Source organism: Cyprinodon tularosa, unplaced genomic scaffold (genome assembly GCF_016077235.1).
Source record: "Cyprinodon tularosa strain WSP-4 unplaced genomic scaffold, ASM1607723v1 ctg197, whole genome shotgun sequence".
NCBI lineage: Eukaryota > Metazoa > Chordata > Actinopteri > Cyprinodontiformes > Cyprinodontidae > Cyprinodon > Cyprinodon tularosa.
The window spans coordinates 767,781-791,000 of NW_024038720.1; the positions used below are offsets into that span (position 1 = coordinate 767,781).

Sequence of the window (23,220 nt, forward strand, 5' to 3'; positions counted from 1 at the left end):
TGTCACTACTAGTTTTAACAGAAGACCCTCAGTAATAATAATAATGTAGGTTGGGTGCCATTTGTGAAAAACCGGTCTAAATTATTTAAAGACCTTTGAATTTGCTCCATCATGCTGCTGTGCCAAAAAGTGGTGTCATCCCTCTGGTCACATCCTGAAATCTCTCCACATTTTAGTCCCTTTGAAGGGAAACAAGCACTGAAATTAGAGCTCACAACCAGCCTGGAGAGTCCCGTTAATTGAAGCTGACAAAAATATGAACCGCACCCTTTTGAACTGCTGACATTGAACGAGGTGGATTAGGCTGCATAATAAGAGCAGGTGATGGACTGCGAGGAACGGCGTAGCGGCCTTGCACAAGATGCTGCTCCAAAAATAAATACTGTCATGCATCGTTCTCTTGAAGTGCTCAAAAGGAAAAATAATCTCAAATAAACCACACATTAACTTTTTTTTTTTTACTGTATTAAAAAGACATACATAACACACAAACTCCCATGGAAACACTTGATGGCATTGATAAAGAAATAAAAACGGAGCCCGTTGTGTTATAAAAAACTGCAAAGTTCTCAGAGTTACCGTCTACAAACTGAGCAATAAAAAAGAAAACATGTTACACGAATTAAAGAAAGATAATAGAAATAATCTCAAAATTGTTTATCAATTAACACCTAATATGTTTTTGACTGTAAGGCAGAGAGTTACCGATATGCAGTGATCAAACATGACTGAAAGGTTTTGGTGCATAATTAAAGCAACATTTTCATAGATCTATATTCAGACAGATATATATATATACACAGAGAATGAAATGTTTGCTTCTGCAATAAAAAAAGTACATTTTAAATAAATTCCAGTAGCACAGAGACTTTTACCCCCAAAAACCAGCAGTTACTCCCTCTAAATATTAGATTTACGATGCCAGCTTTGTCTAACGGTCCGACATGATTGTGTAATACAGAACGCATTATGAAACCTTTACTGTGCAACATCTGCATGTCATCACAATCCATCACGCTGTGAATAAAGCCTACATAGAAATGTCCAAATCATTTATTTAAAACTCTTTTTTTTCTTCCATTGCAGCTAAAAACAATCAAGTTTGTTCCCATTTTTGGAAAATGAAACGAGAACAGGGTAACAAAAGAAAACGTTTGTTAAAGAGTTATAAATTATACAGCATCGCTGCGAAATATAAATACGTTCAACATGGTGGCTGAATCCAGAGCAGCTGGAGGCTCAAGTGTTCAGCTCCGGAAAAGAAACAGTGAGACCGAGTTAAGCTGACTGATCGCTGAACCCCCAGCAGCGCTTTATGCAACGTTGGTAAAGTTTTAACATCGTGTTCTCATTATACAAGGCAATATTTACGAGGAAACAGTGTTTACAAATAAGAAGATTGAGGATTATTATTCAAACTAAAAATTCGAATTCAGTCATACGTTGAATGTAGATTTAAGGTGTCTTAACATGACACATGAAGTCGATGAGGATTCTTGCAGTGCTGAGGCTGTGAACTGTCTCTACGCTTGCTGTCACAGGCTGCCGATGTTGGGGAAGCTTTTCAGTTTCTCTGGAAAATCGTCTTTATAGAGCACAGGATCTGCACGGTGTTCCACCACCTTCAGAGGCATCGTTCCAAAAACAGATGCAAACTTGTTGATGCACTCAGACCTAAGAGGAAGAAGAAGAGGAATTTTTCTTACAATCAGGGATTAACAACCTAGATCGAGTTTATTATTATGAGCTTCAGGAAACAATATCAATAAAAAGTTTATTTAAAACTTTGAATTTAAATATCTGCACCTTTTTGTTGCTCTTGCTTGCTTATAAAGTGTCTCTAATCAGTTTGATTTTAAGCAATGCACCAAAAGAAAAACAATATCACTATAGTGTGAACAGAAAAATTTGTCACAAGGCTGAAGAAAAGCTTGATTGATAAGAGCATTGTCTAAAATGTTTCTCTCTACATCTTGTCCAGACAATCATTCCTGTGTTTAAGTGGCTTATCTGCCAATTTTACTTTATCAAAAAAGTAGAGAGAAGAAAAAAAGCAAACACAAGTTAATTTATGTTTAAAACAACCCGGGCGTTTTATGATCAATAACCCAAAATCTCAATGGATTTTTTTTTTTTGCTGATCAATTAAAATTGTTTTAGTTTCTAAATACAGTCTGTTAGCATCCAAGACAAAAAATAAAATAAACAGATCAGAAATGAAGTGTACATTTGTAAAAACCACCGTACCTCTCCACCATGTGTGTCTGGTCTAGAGACAGTCCATCAATGGCAGTACATTCAGGACACTTGAACTTTTTCCTTGGGGTCACCTAAGCAGAAACACAGCAGTGAAGCAGTGATATTTGCACACTTCAGTGATTTGTTGGTGACCTGACGGCCTGACAGAAGCTACTTCTTATTATATTGGACTGGTCTGGCCAGAATAAGCATCCAGGGCCTTTAACTTGTGAATGTATGACCGTTCAGAGGAAAGTGAGAGAGACGCAGGGGTTGGGGGTGAAGGTGCAAGGGGTGATAGGAATGACATAGCGTCTTCTTGAGAAACCCGTTAGAAGATGCAGTAGGAGGAGGGCTGTGTGTGCAGGTGTAGAGAAGTGTGGATCCAGGGATTTGACAGAAGGGTATGCTAAAGCCCCGGTGAGGCTGACTAAACATACTCAGAGGGGGAGTGTCAGTGAGTGACACGCAGATAAGGGAGGTTAAGGTCGGGCTTAAGCTCAGGGCCCCTGCACCTGGGGGGAGTCTGTATACGGAGGGAAAGGGAGGAGAGGCAGTTATGTTGAAGGGTGAGAGCTGATCAGACCCAGAAATGCCTCTCTGCCGGTGCAAGCTTCAGCCTCCCTCTGCAGAAGTCGACTCACCTTTATTGGGGCTTTGCCTGTGATGTTTGCCACAAGGAAGTTCATTGCAATATCTTCACAGTTCATGTGTGCGTCCACCCAGTTCTTGATGTCTCCTGGCATCTTGTAAGTGTATAAATAATTGAAGTACTGAAACACAAACATATTCAAAACTTTGGTCACTGAGAAAAGTTTGAGCAAAAAAAAAAAGAAAAAAAAAAGGCAGCAGTGGAACATCGCTCTTTAATAAGAATTTAGACAGAATTTGGTGGACAAAAAAAGTCAATGTAAATATAAAAAAAAAATTATTCTAAAATGCTGTACTGAAAAAAATCTGTTTAGTTTTAACAGACAAAACTATCTTTTAAATATAAATTACAAATATATATATATATTCAATCTAAAGCAGGTGAAGCTGCTCATCCTTTTCAACCAGGACAATCGTTCTGCACATTACACTTAAAATAAATCTTCCATTTATCCTTTTTTTTCTGGGAAAAAAAAATCTATATAAAGGAGTAACAGTAGCAGGCAGTTTCTTTCATGATTCTTTCATTGTGCAGAACTTAACATTTAAGTTATTATTAAGTTAGATTGAAACCAATCCTCTACAAAGAAAAGGAAAAAAGAAAAGTTGTCCTCAACAGTCAGAAATCCTTTTCAATATCTTTTGGCATTAAATTTAGAGCTTCATGTTAAATGTGATGAATCTGTGATGAATAAGGCTAACCTCTTGGCTAACTTGCCAGGACTGCTCCTGTTGGGGAGGGCCAACATAACACAGAGCTGCAGCAGCTAAAGTAGAGCACAGGCTATCAAATGGCCTTTCTTTCACTATGAACATTATTGATTAGTGTAAATATAGTTAAGTGATTTTCTTTTTCTCCAACTATCAGAGAGATGATTCCATAGCAAAATATATTTACTAAGTACTTTAAGATGAACCAGGGTTCACAAAGTGGTGTTCATATTTTAGATAAAAAAAGAAAGGCAGGAAAAAAAACAAACAAAAAAAACATGTTTAAACCAACACCAAGTAACTTTTCAACCTGCATAATATATTCTCAAAACTTTTTCTAGTTGAATGGCACCTCTGTCATTGCCTGAGTGGTCTGTATCTCTTTCATCAGCACTAAGCAACTCTGAGGAGGGAGGCAGTAACCCTGCCACAAAAGCAACTACAAATGTGCAGCCTGGTTTATGTTATACGTCACTTCCACCAGAATTGGGGGTGGTGGCCTGTGTGGTTAGGGCATAGAGCTTGGAATCCAGAGGTTCTGAGTTCGAGCCCCACTCCCACAGACTGCCACTCTGGGTCTCTGAGCAAAGACCCTTAACCCCACACTGCACAATGGCAGCCCACTGCTCCCCAAGGGGAAGGGTTAAATGCAGAGGTAAATTTCTCCAATGTGAGATCAATAAAGTTAAATTATTATTAAGTCAATATGACAGAATTTCGCTGAAAGACTGTAATACATTAAGAAACCAAAGTTTAAAAGCCCAATTCCAATTCCAGTTTCTAGTTTGAACCATTTACCTTGTGGTAAAAAGCAGCTCCGGTCAGAACCATGGAAACCTCATTGGTCCACTCCGACTCATACTTCCACTTCCCCATCTCATGGTCCCAAAGGTGCAGCCGCCCCGGATAACCCACCAGCCTGTCGGGGAACTCCCGCCACACCTGGAGGAAATCGCAGGATAGTAGATGGATCGTCTGACAATTTCAGCTCAAGTGAAGCACAGCAGTGAAAAGATGAATGATCCCGACTCTAAAAGAGTTTAAAAGCTCAGAATGAACAGTTTAGCCTCAATCTACCATATGTCAGTGTCTGCTTTTTCATCTCTCAGCCAAAAATCACAATGGAAAGTAAATGAAAGTAAGGCTTAGGAGAGCATATGCTTGAGCAGAGAAAAGCTCTCTGACTGACTAACTATCTGAGCAGCAGCAGAATATCTGATCCGGTTACTAAAAGCGGGATGCCTTGTCACCAATTTAACCGGCAATTTCATGTAATTACCCTTAAACTGAGCACAATTTGATCAAATAACATCTAAATGCATTCAGGTGAACATGCGGCAGAGAGTAGGTATGTGGATATGGAAAGCATCAGCAGCAGATCTGTCATCCTTCTTTCCACATGAAACACATTTAGCAGCCCGTCAAATCTCCCAAACAGAACAAAGCTCTGCAGGATTTCTGAGTGACTTGAAGAGAATTACTGTCAAATCTGCTGTTGGTAAAATGATAACAGGAATTTATGAAGAAAAAATGATGGGGAGGAGGGGCCATGTCTCACCTCGTAACCAAATTGCAATTCATCGGATGTTAGCATGATGATGTCATCATCAATTGCAAGCACGGCTTCTGTTTCAATCTCGTCATAAGGGAAGAAACGGTTGCTCAGCTTGTTCTCCTTGGTGCGTACAACTTTCAGAGGGACACCAACCTTTGGCCAAAGAGACTCTAAAACAAAAAAGTTAATATTAGTTATATTTGGCTTGTTTATAATTTTTTAAGTCATTTAAAAATATATTAACCAGTGAAAAAACAAAAGAGTTAACAGGTGCTTTTATGCACTTTAAAACTATAAATCTATAAGTATCAGCGGTGCGTGAATATGGGTTATTTATCACTGACAGATTACTGGCAGTACAAAGACGTAATATTAGAGCTCACATTTTTGCACTGACTCATTATTACGCAAAGCTCAAGCATGTGCACATCTAACCACACTACAATCCCTCATGGGATGGATCAGCAACACTTTTTCCCCGTATGTGTTTTGTTCATGTTTGCAAAGATCTTGGGCAGTGTCCACGGCACGGACTGAAGCAGAGACAGATGACACAGAATGTGTCCCCTCATTAATGGAGTGACTGGAGCCTGGCAGCTGATGAGAGAAGCCCCAGGTCCGTCTAACCACGTCTGAGGTCTCCTGTCAAAAACTATTGTCAGTAGAGCCGAAATGTTAAAGAGTTTCTGAGTTTCTCCTTTCATTTTTCCCTTGTCACTATGATTACTTCTTTCATTTCCAAGGCAGGACTGAGACGGTTGGGCTGAGGGAATTGTGGGAAATAATGTGATTTTGTTAACATCTCAGCTAAAAACCTCTGTATAAAATCCAACAAACCCAAACTTCATGTTCGGAGGATTTGGCTCCGATTTTCATTTGGGGCTCCTGCTCATAAATACTGAAGCCGGTTAAAATCAGCAGCTGCGCAGATGTAAAGAAAAAAATCAACATAGAGAATATAGATTAAATATGTGGAAAGAAACATGATCTTAAAACAAAACAACAAACGAAACTGGAACTTGTAAACACATCAGATCATGGCTTGTTGTTAACAGTGAAGAAAAGGGTTTCGGTGCTGGCCCGTGTCCCGTGGGTGGGACCTGTCAACAGCTTTATTCTGATTCTAAAGGGACACAAAAATCCAGCCAGGCGCCGGTGATGCCTCCAATAAAAACCAGTTAACACCACGACAAGGGAACACTTCAAAGCTGTTGTTCTACTGACGCACTTTCTGATTCATAGATTTTGTTTGTGGTTTCTAAAGTCATTCTTAGAGTTAAGCTAACTTTAATAACAGATAATACACTGTTTTATGGAAATTTAGCTGAACTTTAATCTTATTGTTTAATACAATAGTGCAGGAAGTGAGAAAAACAACTGATAAAGAATGAACTAACCAACATTCGATATGAAAAAAGCAATCTAAGGGAGAGATTAAGAGTTGAATAGATGGTGCCATTTTAAGGATCTTGATGTCTTTGATCTTTTCTGTGTTTAACGTCCATTAGAATTCTTAGCTAAACCTGACCTTTTACATTCCATGATCGCAGACTTAAGGGGTAACAAAAATCGATCCATACGTAATAAGTTGAGAAAATGTATGGGATCTTCTTCACACAGAAGAAAAACATTTTTGAAATAGCTAATCTCACTTCTAATAAGCTCATTGCGATACGAAAACTCTGAACCAAAGGTAAGGAACCTTAACCAAAAGGTAGAATTTATGTTAAAACAACTTTTAAGGATCCCAATTTGCTCACCTTCAGGAGGACTTTTGTTCTGATTATTCCAAACTACCAACAATTTAGCCAAGCTTGGCACTTTGGAAATCTCTGTGATGACCCGGAAAAGGCTCTCCACGCGATCATAGGTTAGCACCACTGCTGTGAACCCTGGAGCTCTTGGTGGGATAAGTGGAAGGAAAAGTGGGCTGTTGACACTGGACCACTTCTGCACAAGACAAAGAGAAAAGATAAGAAAAGTAGAAAGGTGTTAGCTACATTTCTTTCATCCAACAAAAACATGTTTGTCTTCTATTTTGTGACTTTTTTTTTGTAAACCCGATTATCTATACTTTTACTTACATTGAGAATGAAATCTATGGTGTATGACAGCATACATGTGAGGCTAAGACACAACTTTAAAGAAATAAACCAAATCAAAACAATAAGAGGCATGTGAAACACAGAGGCACTGCTCACTGATTATCTCCTTAATACGCTGCAGTTTTTGTTCAGATACCACAAGGAGCCTCTTGCTACTGGACTTTGACCACTAAGTACTAAACTACAAGGGTATATTTTCCACTTAATCAATTTCTAACAATATGGATATAAATGTTTTTTTAAGGGTATAAAACTGGACACAAACAGCAACATCTGGGTAAACAATGGAGTTCCCACTTCATTAATAAGTAAACAGACCAGAGCACAGAAAAGCTACTGTTGAGAAATAACGTGTGAAGCCAACTCCAAGTCCAACTTAATTATCATAAAAAAATAAAATAAAGGAACAAACCCAACTGGGCTTGGCATTCAAGGGGCCCCAGACAAACAGAGCGTTAAGAGACACCCCAGGAGTCTTCATAGTAGACATTTAAACATAAAAAGTGGTTTTAAACAAACGCTGAAAGTCATAAAGCCAAATGATATGGTTTCCTCTAGTCAGCATTTACCTAGTTAATTGCAGAAACTTTATATTAGTATGAATCTTAATTGAAGCTAAAAGAGTCCTGCAAAAATCAAAAGCAGGAGTAAACATGTGAATTTTAGTAGAATTCAGTAGCATGCTGAGCTGCACATCAGACTTTTATAGTAGCTAAATTTCTTTCTTTCCACAAGGTTATTGTATATTTAGAGATTGCTAATATAACAAATACAATGACTATAATGGTTCCTTATAAATGTATTTTACATCCGTTTAGCACTAAAAATGTGTTCAAAATATTTTTTTTCCAAAACAATGTCATAAATCTATTGTCATTAACGCCTTGCTCATTCTCTAAATGAGTAAAAACAGTTTCTACAGGTCCAAAGGCAATCACTATTAATATTTTATTCTTAATGAAGCCACCATTTAGTTTTTATACTTAAGTTTAGCTCAAATCCCACCAGAAACTCCAGGAAACCATCTAGTAAAAACCAAATGAAACATCTGGGACATAAGATCAGGAGGGACCTTTTAAACAAGCAAATTATATTATTTATGTGTACCTACTGTTATGCTACTGTTATACTATTGTTACGCTAACAAATAAGAAGAGTAAAAGAGTGGAGTTCATCTGGCTGTGACTTCCAGCTATCAGAATGAAGCTTGTTTTTTCTGTTTTTATTGCTGCGCTTTAAATCCTAAAAGTCACACTGACTCCAGGTTAGATCGAATAACACAGTAAAACAGGATGCAATAGGAGCTTGCTGATGATAAAACTAACCTCTACGGCAGGGGTCACCAATTAAAAATTAGTGTTGTCCAAATAAAGAAAATCAACAACCAGTAAAGGTCCTGAGACATTTTTAATTATAATCTGTTACTTTAAACAGAATTTAACACTGAAATAAAAGAGGTTTTTATGCATCCATGCTATACACTGATTTTTTAAATAAAGAAATGTAAAAAAAAAAAAAAAAAAAATTCTGTTTTTTTTTTTTTTAAGTAGAGAACAATCTTTCAGTTTGGTATATAGACAATTTCATGATTCACATATTTTATAAACCACCTAAACTGACCATTTATTTTATTTATTTACTTTTTATGGCTTAATGAGAGAAGTGGGCTTTACACTGCCCTGCAAGGCTTTAAACCTGGGTTTGAATGGAGACAAAGCCGTTCTCAAGCACATATCAAGGTGCTCATTTTGAGCCTGGATCGATATTTATTTTTGATGATGTTCATGGTGGAAAATCCTGGTTCACAGCAGTAGGTTGAGCCAAACAAAATGAAAATGTGCAGGGTCATTTTTGAGCACGCCATTGCACTTTTCTGTCACCAGTTCAGCACAGTTCTTGCAGCACTCCACTCTTTTTCACTTTTTCTAATCTTCTCATTCTTACCCACCGCCCGGCTTGCCGCAGATTTGCCTTCTCTGCCTAAACTGGAGCCTGTATCCATTGGTCAAGGTGGCAACCACCCATGGATCTACAGTATGAGCAGCTCAGAAATTCAGCTGCTGATGGGAAAAATGTCAGACAGCTGGCCGGGTGGCATAATTTTCTTTCCCCCCGGCCCCTGGGGGCCCTGGGGCGAGGGCGTCCAGGATCTGAGGCCCGGGTGTGTCTAACTGGGCGGCGGACTGGTTCACTAAAGTCCCTGCTTGGCCTCTTCTGCACATCATTGGGACAGGAACCAACCGGTCTACCACTAGTCTGACCACCACTCTCACCCTCAATGGATCCATTAACACTGCATCAAAGGCTCAAACTCGTTTTCAATATCATTTGATCATATACAAAAGAAAAAATTAAACAACTAAAGCTTCCTATAAGTTCTTATGGATCCTGGTTATCCTCTGGTCTCCTTTATTTATAAAGTGATAATGTGGCTCTTTTCATAACATCAACATAAGTCTGTCAACACAGATGCAATCACTCACTTTTACACAACATCAGTCACTCCACCACTAATAAAGTTTCACTTAACTTACAAGTGGAAACTTTCCTGTGGTCGTTGTCACATTGTCATACAGAAAGAGGGTGGAAATAATTAAAGCAACATATATAGAGATACATAAAAGCAAAGTGGAACAGACTGAGAACAGTCTAGTCATTTGTCAAACACAATGAAAAGAAATCCACAGTTCAATAAGTCACCATAGAGTTGCCACAGTATGTCTTTTTTTTCCTAACACCTTTAAAGAGCCTCAAAGAGGATTTTCATTTGTTAAAGTGCTTCTTCCTTCTCATGCCAGAAACATTCAAAGGAAAAGAAATTAGAGATGATAACATGCAGTGGGATTACATCTCAAAACATCCATGTTGGCCTTGGATACTTAACTTTAAACAGTGCATAAATATTTGAAACATTCTGATTTACTGTTTGTGTAATCGGATAAAATGACAGGAGCTTTAATGCTTACTTTTAAAGTACTTTCACAAGCTGAAGCAATTTAGTTAATTTCTGTGGCATTTTACATTAAGCAAAAAATATATATATGTAATGTGATCCTGCATCAATGAAATAAAAAAAACTGACATTTCTAGTAGAGATATACTGAGCTCAGCATGGCTACATTTCCTTTAGGTTTAATGATTTTGAACTTTTTTTCTAGTAAGAACCCTAACACCTAAACAAACACCTAAACATTAAACCGTAAACATAAAAATATACTGCAGGTTCAAAGTTTTTTGGGTTGCATAAAATAATCAAAGAACTACAATATGTATGGAGCCATAAATGGAGATGAAAAGTTTTAAAAGATAAGTAATAAACACAAAAAAGTGCAGCAAGATGTTCTGCTGGTTCAGCTTGGTTTTGTTAAAGTATTTGAACTGCCTATCAATGTGTTTTTATGACACATGAGGAAACTGCCCGACTGATTTTTGCACTTTTCTGAGGTCAAATCATTTACTTTGAGGAGATTTTGCATAATCTTGCTCCTCCAACCCCACAAATATCAAACATTCATACAGCAGTTTTTCCCATATTTTGAAAACTCTCCACTCCAAAAGCACCCACAATACTACAAATGTGTTTATAATCATTACTCCAAAAACTTGAAGGGGGAGAGAAAAAAAAATATCTCTCTGATTTATATAGTTCTGTTTGCAAGTTCTTCTCACTGCCCATTCACTGAATCCATCAAGAAAACACTTCATCTCCCTTTTTGGGAGGAATGGCCAAAGGTCTGTATACCAGTGTCATTAACCTCCTCTCTGTCTGGAAACAAAAAACAAAAAACTTTGTGGCCACAGGATCATGCTGACAGATTGGATTGGAGGAAAACATGCTCTGACAGAACATTTAAAGGGAATCGCTAGTATAACTGAATACAAGCTACCCGTTTGTCTGCAATAGCGTAACCTAGAACCAACAAATAAAACACAACTAGTTTCCCCAAAAGATCTACTCTAAAAAAGAAATATACACAAAATAACCCAACAAATCAAAGCACTATGAATCTACGACACTAATATTACAGTAATTGCTAACATCTAGCTAATTCAAAGACATTACTTTATGTATCCACAAACATGCTGACATGCACACTCGTCTATCCCACAGACAGAATTTGGAGGAGTCTCCAGATTAAACCAGGCTGATTAACAACTCCTAAGAGATGGTTGCCCAGCCAACATGTCTGCTGGCGCATCCAAAGCACAGCACTCTGCATATCCACAATACTCTCTATAAACACGGTGACTAAGACACACAGGAACTTATTTTTCACCACAGATGAGGCATCCGCCTATTGCAGAACTGCTGACACCAACTGGCTGCTCCATAGCTCTCAGGTTGAAACACCAAACCATGAGACACACCATGTGTCTCATCCCTGCATGTGTCTCACCGCTTTACAAAATGGGATCTGATTTATAGCACACAAGAGATGGGGGAAAGCTCATGTGGCACTGTGAGCGCCTGTTTGACAAAAGCTTCAATCTTGATGAGTGTCATCTAGACATCAGCCGTTAAAAACACTTCTGAGAAGAAAAGTGACAAATCGGGGCTAGCTGAGTGCAAGAGAGGAGCTGTAGCACAGATGAGATTTAAAACAAATCAAACCAGAACAAAACAGAAAGGCATACATACCACAACAGGTGGATTGTTCCACTGCTCATAAGTACGTGCAGCGTATGGGTATATGCGGTCATTGATGATCTGGAGTGTGGTTAGGCCAATAGCTTTCATAGAGCTGAAGTAGGCCTCCCAGAACCAATGAGCCTAAAAACACATGAAAGAGAACAGTCAAATGTATTGTTAAACACAATAGTAATTAAAAAATATATACCATTAGTTTAAAATAATCCAAAAGGGAAAGAAATAAGAAAATGTGAAGTCACCGGACAATCTTTCCTGGTGCCGACAATTTTACACATGCAAATGAAAACAAAAACAAAAATACAATCCACCAGAATCACATGAGCTCATTGGCAGTGGAATGACAAAGCAAGCAGATGTTAAAGACTGTTTCTAAACAGTTTTAGCCAAATTCCAGCAATATCAAAACATTTTAGACAGAGGAAGAAACACCCATAACATTCCTGAAGGCAACAATCACTTTTCCCTCATGAGACTTTGCTTTTGTCAAAATGAATTTCTTCTGTTATATCATGGTGTGGAACAGGCTATATAAAAAGATAAATAAATAAAAGAGGCCTGAAACTTAGATAGTATTGACATAAAAACATCTATTATCCTGTAAGGAAAATATACCATTCATTTAATTCAGTTGTGATGCATTTTCTTGTTAAATTCATGGCTTTTATTTTATCTTTTTCAACAGCTCATATAGAAGATAGCACAGCTGTGATGTCATTACTGTAAAATTCAGAGATTCCTCCTGCACCACATGTCTAAAGAATATTTTACACCCCTGAGCAGCCTCTTGTCCTTCAACAGCTCTTTTGAAGCCCTCTGAAATCTCTCTTGTCTGTCTCTGTTTTCCTTCAGCAGATCGCTGTTTGGATAACAGACTTTCTGATGAGTGAACTCTTAACCCATATCTTAATGTTATCACATAGGGTGCTGGATTCCTCACTCCCAATTGAATACACATTTTGTTTGTAGCCAAACTGAAGGCCTTTAACATAAAACCTGTGAGCTAATGAATGTGGCTTTGGCTTAATTGAAGCGCAATGGTCGGAACAGAGGTAAAAATACTAAAAAGCATGAAAAAAAAAAAAAAAAGACACAAGTAGAGGTAATAAAGCTTTAAACCACAATTTATCGAAGGGATTGGGTTAGAAAACAAATATTTCTTCTTCATATGGACAGCAGACAACTAGAGGACAATAATATTTCTTCCTCCTAATGCAAGCCATGCATATGTTATTAGCTAATGAGTCTGTCCTTTGTAAACATTTTGCCAGGATCTAAATCATAAAATCCTGTGCAAGGAACGAGTTGTACAAAAGCACAAAAACAGAGTTTAGTTTTACAGCGGGGGGTTGAAGTGTATCTAGAAAGACTTTCTAATCTCAGGGGCCTATAAATCAACCAGTGATGAAAGTTTCTTTTCCGACAGGGAGGGGGTAGAAAGAAAACTGTGTCGGCCTCCGGGGCCCCCCCATCCCAGTGCCCCGCCCCATCCCCATGTCAGCAGGAATTTTTATGAGAAGAAAAAAAAGGAACCAAACACTTTCGTAGGAGAGGACAGACACCATCATCCAGTCTTCCTAGGGTTGCTTTTCACACAATTTTTGAGGGAATTAATTTTCTAAAAAATGACAACATAAGAAAAATTCTTCAAGAAAAATATAAACATAAATGCAGCTACACAAAATAAAAAATACAAACTTTTTAGCAAATCTACAGAAGGTTGACCAATTGCCTTATGTACGATGTTAACATTAAAAAACAGAAATATTGAGAAATCTATATAGTTTACATATAGAAACAAAATCTGCCAAAGTTTTGACCTTTTGCAAAACCCTGTGATTGAAATGTACCACAATGGTACAACTTTGTTGGCTAGGAAATGTAGATATAATCAAATTTTGCCAGTAAAGCTACTTGACTACCTGGAAAGGAAAAAAAATGACTAGCATTGATATGGATTTTTATAGTTTAGATTAAGAAATGTTTCATTATGAAATCAAATTCATTTATGGCACATAAAGAGAGTAAAAAAAAAAAAAAAAAAAAAAAAAGCATTATAAAACAAATATATATCTGATTATTGAAACTTGACTCAACTTAAATTCAACTCAAGAAAGTGAAGCTTTTATTCCTTAATAATCAAATCCCTATAACAATAAAATTAATCTTTATTTAAAATTAAAATTTAATTACTTTTTTATTATCTTTAGCGTGATACAAATGTTATTTTGTAAACTGCTTATTTCTGAAAAGGAAATATAACAAAGATCAAATTAAAAACACCTTGAAATAGACTTAATGCAACATTTTAATTGAAATATCTTGTTAATAAAGAGTTCAAAATTTTTTTAATCCTAAACCCTCTCCAATATGTAGTCAGGCCACAAAACTGTGGACCGCTTAGCCCCCTGCTGGCAAAACTGATGTAAAACATAAGCTGTACTATTATTCAAAATGATTTGAGAAAGCTTGGGCTTGAATTTGGTTTCTTATAGGTTAACATTCATTACATTTACATACCCCTGTTATCCTAAGCCTTTCTAACCTCCTTTGGCAAACATTTTCCCCCTTTGAAACTGGTCAATCTTGATATTTTAAGGTTGCTTGATGTTACAAACAATAAGAAGTTTTTCAAGGGAGCTACAGGTTAAAAGTTGCACATAAAAAAAAACGGACAAGTGGTTAATCTAGTGGACATATTCAACATTGGCTTGATTGTGTTTTAACAAGCAACAGTAGGTTTCCAAGAGTATTTTTTGGTTTTTATTAATAAAAATAAAACAAAAAAACAAGGACAATAACATAGAGAGACAATGATATTCTCTCTGTTTGAATACATAAAAATGTACTAGTAAATATACTACATAGACTCTACTGCTGTTATTTTAACCATATTTTTCCAGTTCTAAACATTGGGTTCATTAAACATTTCATGCAATTTGATCAGTCATGACAAACTTAAGAGATAAATCTGCCGTCAGCTTTTTTCAATATGTGACATCACACTGGCAGATTTAGTTACTTGTTTTTAGTGGTTGTTGCTTCTGATTAAAATCAGTTTACTAACAGTTCATCTCATTGGAACACTCAATGTTCAGCAGCCAATATGTAAACCTAGGAGATGTCTGCTGCGTCAACAGCTATGAGCTGTCCTCAGCTGTTAACCCCCAGCAAAGTCAGCAGCCCTCAGAGCAAACCATGTGTTTGCGCTGCTATGCTGTAATCCAAACCCATCTATCTGTCTCTGGCATAAAATGTGTTTGGCCAGAGTAATTGGTAAATGGACAATAGTTGATACAAGGGAATAAGGAGCAGCTGAAGTAGTGTATTACTCTCATAGCCGCTTTCACCTCTGTTTATTGTGGCTGAAGGCAGACATCAAATGAAAAGAGAAGAAGGCTTATTCACTCGGGCTAAAATAAACAGTTAAATCCTCTATGGGGTAAGTGAGTAAGAGAGAAATTTTAAATGTATAAAAAGGACATTTTGATCCAAACTCCTGGCTCTTGTTTCTTAAAAATGTTTTGGCATCTACAAGTGAAACTTGTAAATGAGGTTTCATTTAAGACACAGGTACTGCTCCAACATTATTGGCACAACTTCCCAAAGCAGCGGATGCAACTTTGTACATTTCCAGTATTTAAAAGGTGAAAAAAGTTGACTGAAGGGGTGTTTTGATTTCTGTATAAAGAGACTGTTACCTGTCTCTGCATTTCCTCAACTTGTCTATGAGGAATGCTCTTCAGGATGGTGTACATCTCTGATAATTTCTCTTCTGGAATGACCACAGAAGCCCTGCACAGGAAAGAAAACATAAATAAAAATGAATAAAATGTAAACACATCTACTTGTGTTTTTTTTTTTTTTTTTTTCTTAATCAGTCAATATGTTTAGCTTTTGGCCGACCTTTTCCAGTCAAGGACTTCAGAGAATGGAAGAATGTAGGAGTCAGCCAGGATGACAGGGACACAGCCAGCCTGCAGCACGTCACTGAGGGCAGCTTGACCCAAACGTGCCCCCCGCAAAACCACACAAAAAGATGACTCCTAGGGAAACCATATAAGAGACGAGGTTAATATATATGGACAAAAAGCCAGAGATGGGTTTTTACAAAAAGGTAGTAAATGTCGATTTTGCCAACTTTTTAGCATGTCTATTTTGACCAAAGCAACTGAAAATACATGTCTTGGGACATTTTCCAACAAACCAGATTATCTTTCAATCATGAGCTTTTTGAAATCCAGTGAGGTCCAATAAATCAATTCCACTAAAGAGAAGTAAACTGGTTGTTTGAGAGCCATGCAGTCCCACTGCCAGACAGTTAGAAAGGTGACTTCAGCTGAGACGACTTTATATGTTTCTATAGACATATGGGTGCAGCTTAGTGTTTTTGTAAAGATGTGTACTATTGACATGCTAGTAGAAAATAATGCACCACTTTAAATTTTAAAAGCTTCATGATTCTCTTCTTCTGCTTTGTTTTTAAATAATAATCGTTTTGTATCGATGCATCGATCCCACAGCCGACGCATCGATACGTCCACAAGAGTATCGATTCGTCCACAAGAGTATCGATTCATGTTTTTTTTTTCTCCGGTCTATTTTTATCCATTTGCTCCTGTGCGTAATTCTCCCTCCCGTGCTGCGGTGGCGCCAAACCTATTTTGCCCTATTTTGTGTTGCAGTAAGCTTGACACAGACATTTTTTATATATGCTCAATATGGAAGCGTCTGTGTTACACACTGTGTGTCTAGATACGGCCGAGGCGGTGAGGAAGTGGGGGCGAGTTTAGTCCGACAACAGAGGGACATGAGGGCCAAAAAGAGCGGAGATCCAGGTGGAAAAAGGGTCCCAGCGTTCTCGCGCACCTCGCTCTTCTAGCTGGTCAAACTTCAAGAGTTGTTTTCCGCAATTTCGGTCATAATAACAAAACAAGCCGGCCTCCTGTCTGCGGTCAGCTACAATTTGGGAGAGGTGCAGCGGAGCGTCTGTGGAGGGGGCGGGGACGTCGACACTCTGGAGCCGAGGTATTGAATTGCACTCATTGCACCTATTTTGTGCAGTATTATTTTTTATGCAAGGCCTTTCAGAATCTATAACACTGTTTCATCGTAATAAAAGCTGAAAGTTATTGTGTCCCACCTGCAAGATCTGGGGGTAGTCGTACACCTGCCCTTTGTAACATCGCTTCCGTGCAGAGGCAGCACCCTGGGAAAGGTTGCTACACTTGTCAAGCAGAAGTAGAGCATCTCCGTTTTCTTCCTTTAAACGCTCCAGTTCAGCTCGATACTCTCTGTGAATTGCTGTTTGAGAGGACAGAATGAAGTAGCGCCTCGGTCTGCCAAAAAAAAAAAAAAAAAAAAAAAAAGGGACAGAAAATGTTAATATAGTGTGGTTATTCAGTAGGCTGGTTACTTTGAATAATTCTTTAGCCTACAGAAATGTAAGACCAAAAGGCCAATCTCAATCCCAGCTGTTTCAGATTGGTTATGATTTGACACTGAATATGTGAAATATGTGTTTGACATTGGCTCACCCAGGCTGTCGTTCAGGCAGCACAACATCTGTTGAAAGAGGACTATAGACTGGGATGCTGACATCATAACCTTGTCTGTATGTCCAAGTGGAGAAACCGCCTCCTGCCAAAAGGGCTCTAAAACAATAAATTGACACGAGCGTTAAAGAAAAATAGCTCAATGTGAAAAATTTTCTAAAGGGAAAAAATATTTTGAAATTAAAGTGGGACCTTATTTGAGGTTACTGACTTCACATGAAATGAAAAAGCCATTTTATGTTCAAGCAAATTCGAAAGTTATTTTTAACCTGAAGGGTAAATGCTAGCAGGTTTTAATGTAAACATTGACTAGAAATAAAACATTATATTAGGAGCATCCGTAAAGGTATTCGAAAAGGTACTTCAGCTACCTGTCTCTAGGCACATCCAGAGCAGTGTTGTAGTCTGGGGGACCTCCAGGTAACATGTTGAAAAGCAAATGGTTCATTCCTTTGTCCCATCTATCAAAAATAAAGAATACAATTAGTTAAGGAAGAAACAAGGTAGGTAAATCCAAATGTCAGTATAGATATGGTTGAAAACAAAAAAAAACACTGTCAAATATAGAATTAAAGTTTTGTGTCAGCAGCTATCAATGATTATATTCTCCTTTGGGATTTTCTTAATTACCTTCCCTAATCACATATTTAAAAAGATTATTCCTTATTGTATTTTTTTTAATAACATGCAGGAAATTGTTTTTCCTATTTCTTTAGCCACTGCATTTAATATATGCACAACCCTTCTTGTGCTTGAGCACACTGAAAACACCAATAAATCAGTCTCAGCTGGTAGCCCATTTAATTGCAATCATGTACAAAATTTTTTTTTGCTTTATCAGGCACCAATGTGGCAGTTGGGTCTACAACGTAGCTCGCTACCATCAGACTGTGAATGTGTGAACAACTGAACACTTATATTTTGATATAACATTGGTGAAACAAAAATCAATAAAAACACACTACAAAAACATGTCTATAGTTTCTTAAAAGCAGTTTTTGAAATAAAATGTTGACTTTCCAAATAAATTTTTTTAACCACAACACAATGCTGCTGCCGATCCTCTCAAAAACAACATTTTAACATCTATTTTATTTACCTGGGTAGCATTGCCAGGGCCTGGGCTGTATCTCTGACACGAAGCGAGTTCTGATTGAGCACATCAATAGATGGGACAAATAGACAGGCTCTGGTAACATCATCAGTGTAAAAGTCACTGTCTGAGATTGCACTTAGAAGGTCATTGTATTCTCGTGACAGTCCAGTACTGCTGATGGGGACTCCAAATTCATCCACAAACCTCTGAAGAGGATAAATATAGACCTACAAAAAATAAATAAATTCTATATCAAAACTAAAACAAAAAAATACTGAAACCAAATCATCTGGCGGTTTTTAGATACCTTGATTTTGTTCTTGGGATTGTAGCCACATCTATACACATCAAAACAGGTGTGCATTCGACAGCTTAGGTCCCCCCTCTCTGGTATGGGGCTGGATACAGGTAGTCGGATGAGAGGAGCGTCGTGTACGCTCCCTTTTTCGAGTGTCCATTCAGCTGAGGATTCAATGGAGTGTGGCCAAAACTGGAACATCCCAGTGGCGATTAGTCCCAGCAACACAAGGGAGAACAGGGCGATGTAGTAGATGCGATGTTTGGTTTTCATTCGAGGGATTAAAGCAGGGCCCCGGGAGCCATACTTCCCTGAGGCATACATGATTGATGCCCCTCAGTCAGACCAACCGCTGTAGAAAAGAAAGAAAAGCACCCCGTTCAGAAGCTTTATAAATCGAGAGTATGATTAACAACCTGCTGTGGTTGATGTGTTCTAACTAGATGCTAACACAGTATTAAACGTTTTAATAAACATGCAAATACTTTGAGTGCCCTTTAAAATATACAAAAAGATTTAATAACCAGCCAGAGATTGGCAAACGAATAAATTAATATCACAAACATATTTTGATAATGATGTTTAGCTCAAATCTTTATGCTAACAGCAGCTAGCGAAACATGGCTAGCGGCTAAAATAACAAATATGGAAAAAAATAAAGCAGAGAGACAACTGTCTCATATTTCTAAATGACTTAATACATACCGAGACGGTCAACTAAATCTCAAATTCAGTCCTCATCCATCTAGGCTGTGACAAAACTAGGGAAATAACAAATGTGCAAATGTAGCTTCGAGCTAGCGCGAACCATTCCAGGACTTCCGGGGAGTTCTTCTTTACCTGTGAAATATCCTATAGCTAAGCACAGCACCACCTACTGGTTGAACAGTAGAAGGTCAAACTAACCTCATTTTAATTCAATAAAATACAGGCGCATATTTAACAGTTTTGTATTTTTCTGTGTCTGTAGTCGTTCAAAAAAGTGATCCCCATCTTTACAGATTAATAAGGGTACTTTTCTGTTGGCAAGTAAAACTTTTTTTTGAAAAAGGTATAATAGAAACCAAATGGAAGAGATAACTATTAAACAGATGAAGTTTGGATTAAATTGTCTTTTTTTTTTTAGCTTAAAACAGCAGAGCCCTCTGCTACACTATTTAAATATGACAATTTAAATTTAAAATGTCCATAATGACAATGCTTCTAGGTTGAAGAGCAAACGCCTCGCAACAACCAGCCAGCGAACAAAGTTCAAATTTTACAATACGGGAAAGATACCCTAAAACTTGAACCCATTCTCATTTTAGTATTTTACCTAATAAAACAGCCCTGAAAATGTTTGTGCTTATCTTATTAATCTAAAGGTTTTTAAAAAAAATATTTTTTCCATCCTTACAGAATCCATGTTACAGAATGCTTAGATTGTTTTACGGTGCACGCCTTCATTAATGCATTTTAGTGGTGAGGGACAGCTCCGCTTTGACAGGGAGGATACATTTCACAGAGGCTTTTAATCAGTAATGTGGCAGATAAAAATATGATGGTTAAAAAAATAAAGATTAGGCTGTTAATGTCATTAGTGGCCAACACTGGGATACACAATCTATAGCTGGCTTTATCTAACTGAAAACATTGCATCCTAAGTTGATCTAAAGTGTTTTGCAGTACATTTCAGCTTGTACTTAAAAAGCTCAAACAACCCATTCTGTCATTTAAAATAACTCTGGATTCAGTAGCTTGAAAACCACATTGTTTACAGGTGCTGGTCATAAAATTAGAATATCATGAAAAAGTAGATTGATTTCAGTAATTCCATTTAAAAAGTGAAACTTGTATATTATATTCATACATTACATACAAACTCATATATTTCAGATGTTTATTTTGTTTAATTTTGATGATTACAAATGACAACAAATGAAAATCTCAAATTCATCATATCAGAAAATTAGAATATTGTGAAAAGGTTCAAAATTGATGGCCCCTGGTGCCACACTCTAATCAGCTAATTAACTCAAACCACCTGCAAAAGCCTTTAAATGGTCTTTCAGTCTAGTTCTATAGGCTACACAATCATGGGGAAGACTGCTGACTTGACAGTTGTCCAAAAGACGACCATCGACACCTTGCACAAGGAGGGCAAGACACAAAAGGTCATCGCTAAAGAGGCTGGCTGTTCACAGAGCTCAGTGTCCAAGCATATTAATAGAGAGGCGAAGGGAAGGAAAAGATGTGGTCGAAAAAAGTGTACAAGCAAGAGAGATAACCGCACCCTGGAGAGGATTGTGAAACAAAACCCATTCAAAAATGTGGGGGAGATTCACAAAGAGTGGACTGCAGCTGGAGTGAGTGCTTCAAGAACCACCACACACAGACGTATGAAAGACATGGGTTTCTGCTGTCGCATTCCTTGTGTCAAGCCACTCTTGAACCACAGACAGCGTCAGAAGCGTCTTGCCTGGGCTAAAGAGAAACAGGACTGGACTGCTGGTGAGTGGTCCAAAGTCATGTTCTCTGATGAAAGTAAATTTTGCATTTCCTTTGGAAATCAAGGTCCCAGAGTCTGGAGGAAAAGAAGAGAGGCACTTCATCCACGTTGCTTGAAGTCCAGTGTAAAGTTTCCACAGTCAGTGATGGTTTGGGGTGCCATGTCATCTGCTGGTGTTGGTCCATTGTGTTTTCTGAGGTCCAGGGTCAACGCAGCCACATACCAGGAAGTTTTAGAGCACTTCATGCTTCCTGCAGCTGACCAACTTTTTGGAGATGCAGATTTCATTTTCCAACAGGACTTGGCACCTGCACACAGTGCCAAAGCTACCAGTACCTGGTTGAAGGACCATGGTATCCCTGTTCTTAATTGGCCAGCAAACTCTCCTGACCTTAACCCCATAGAAAATCTATGGGGTATTGTGAAGAAGAAGATGCAATACACCAGACCCAACAATTCAGAAGAGCTAAAAGCCACTATTAGAGCAACCTGGGCTATCATAACACCTGAGCAGTGCCACAGACTGATCGACTCCATGCCACGCCGCATTGCTGCAGTAATACAGGCCAAAGGAGGCCCAACTAAATACTGAGTGCTGTACATGCTCATACTTTTCATGTTCATACTTTTCAGTTGGCCAACATTTCTATAAATCCTTTGTTTTTATTGGTCTTCAGTAATATTCTAATTTTCTGATATGATGAATTTGAGATTTTCATTTGTTGTCATTTGTAATCATCAAAATTAAACAAAATAAACATCTGAAATATATGAGTTTGTATGTAATGTATGAATATAATATACAAGTTTCACTTTTTAAATGGAATTACTGAAATCAATCTACTTTTTCATGATATTCTAATTTTATGACCAGCACCTGTATATCAACTAAAGCACACATTATCTAAGGACCAAACCATCTCCTCTCACCCAAGAAAACCCAGCTGTGCATCAAAACTCATCAGGGCTACATGTGCCACCTGATTTTATCACATTCTTATTTCAGGCATTTGTACCTCTCGAATAAAAGAAAAAAAAAATCTAGTCTAAACATCCCAACAGTCTTGGGGATGCAAGTTGCAGTTTTTTATTTTTAAAACAGCAAGTAACGCAGTGACCATTATTCATAAGGAACATGTACAAGTGCAGCAAAAAATAAAAAAAATCATCTAGAAGAGTTAATTTATTCCAGAAATCTAGCTAATAAGTTTCAAATGCAGACCCTTCTACACTCCGATTAATTTTTTTCATTTCCAAATTCAAAGATACATTGTTTTTTAAGAATATGAATAATAATACATTTGACTTGACTTGGTGAAAACTGCCAACTTGACAATTGTACTGCAAAACGTCAAGTGGTATAACCTTTAATTGCTCATAAGGCCGACAGAGTCTTCTATCCAAATATATTAGTAGAAAATTGAGTGGAGGGAAAAGGGAGCACATGCCACAAGGAGAGCCATGAGAAGAGTGCGGTTTGAATCTTCCTCAAGAATTTTAGGGAGATTTGGAAAATATGGACTTCCACTGCAGCCAGAGCTTTAGAACTCATCACACAGAGGCACATCTTGGATATGTACTAACACATTACAAATGTTTAGCTGCTCCTGGACCAGAGACATCAGATGCATCTGATCACAGCTACGTAAAACAAATACTTAAATGTCACCTGGTTGTTCAGAATCCTCTTTTAAAATATTTGTTTTGCATTTTAACTGGAAAACCATGACATTAACTCTGCAGGAGAGCAAGCTTCTTTTATTTAGAAAGCACTTAAAACACAGCAAGAACTGATCAAAGTGATCAGACTATTAAAAGCATAAAATTCATGTTAAAGTCTGGAGGAAATGTGGACGTACACAGAAATTATTCCTT

At 37.6% G+C, this 23,220-nt stretch overlaps 1 protein-coding gene across 1 annotated transcript; it reads right to left on the bottom strand.

Moving 5' to 3' along the window:
- Nucleotides 1–448: 448 nt before the first annotated feature.
- On the bottom strand, nucleotides 449–19,689 carry ext2 (exostosin glycosyltransferase 2). Its single transcript, XM_038283824.1, has 15 exons — nucleotides 19,563–19,689; nucleotides 18,867–19,209; nucleotides 18,563–18,786; nucleotides 17,835–17,924; nucleotides 17,446–17,562; nucleotides 17,052–17,247; nucleotides 15,815–15,954; nucleotides 15,610–15,703; nucleotides 11,900–12,031; nucleotides 6,916–7,105; nucleotides 5,159–5,325; nucleotides 4,399–4,542; nucleotides 2,883–3,011; nucleotides 2,248–2,330; nucleotides 449–1,674 (listed from the first exon to the last, which is right to left on the bottom strand). Exons 2-15 carry the CDS (start codon nucleotides 19,179–19,181, stop codon nucleotides 1,536–1,538), a joined length of 2,160 nt encoding a protein of 719 aa, XP_038139752.1. The 5' UTR covers nucleotides 19,182–19,209; nucleotides 19,563–19,689; the 3' UTR covers nucleotides 449–1,535.
- Nucleotides 19,690–23,220: the final 3,531 nt, after the last annotated feature.

What these genes read in the sequence shown, in the direction of transcription:
- ext2 (XM_038283824.1), bottom strand. Translation starts at nt 19,181, where the DNA reads ATGTATGCCTCAGGGAAGTATGGCTCCCGGGGCCCTGCTTTAATCCCT. An exon ending in CAGGCAAAGCCCCAATAAAG is followed by an intron (nt 2,331 to 2,882) that starts GTGAGTCGACTT and finishes GTTTCTGCTTAG; the next exon opens with GTGACCCCAAGGAAAAAGTT. An exon ending in CAGACACACATGGTGGAGAG is followed by an intron (nt 1,675 to 2,247) that starts GTACGGTGGTTT and finishes TCTTCCTCTTAG; the next exon opens with GTCTGAGTGCATCAACAAGT.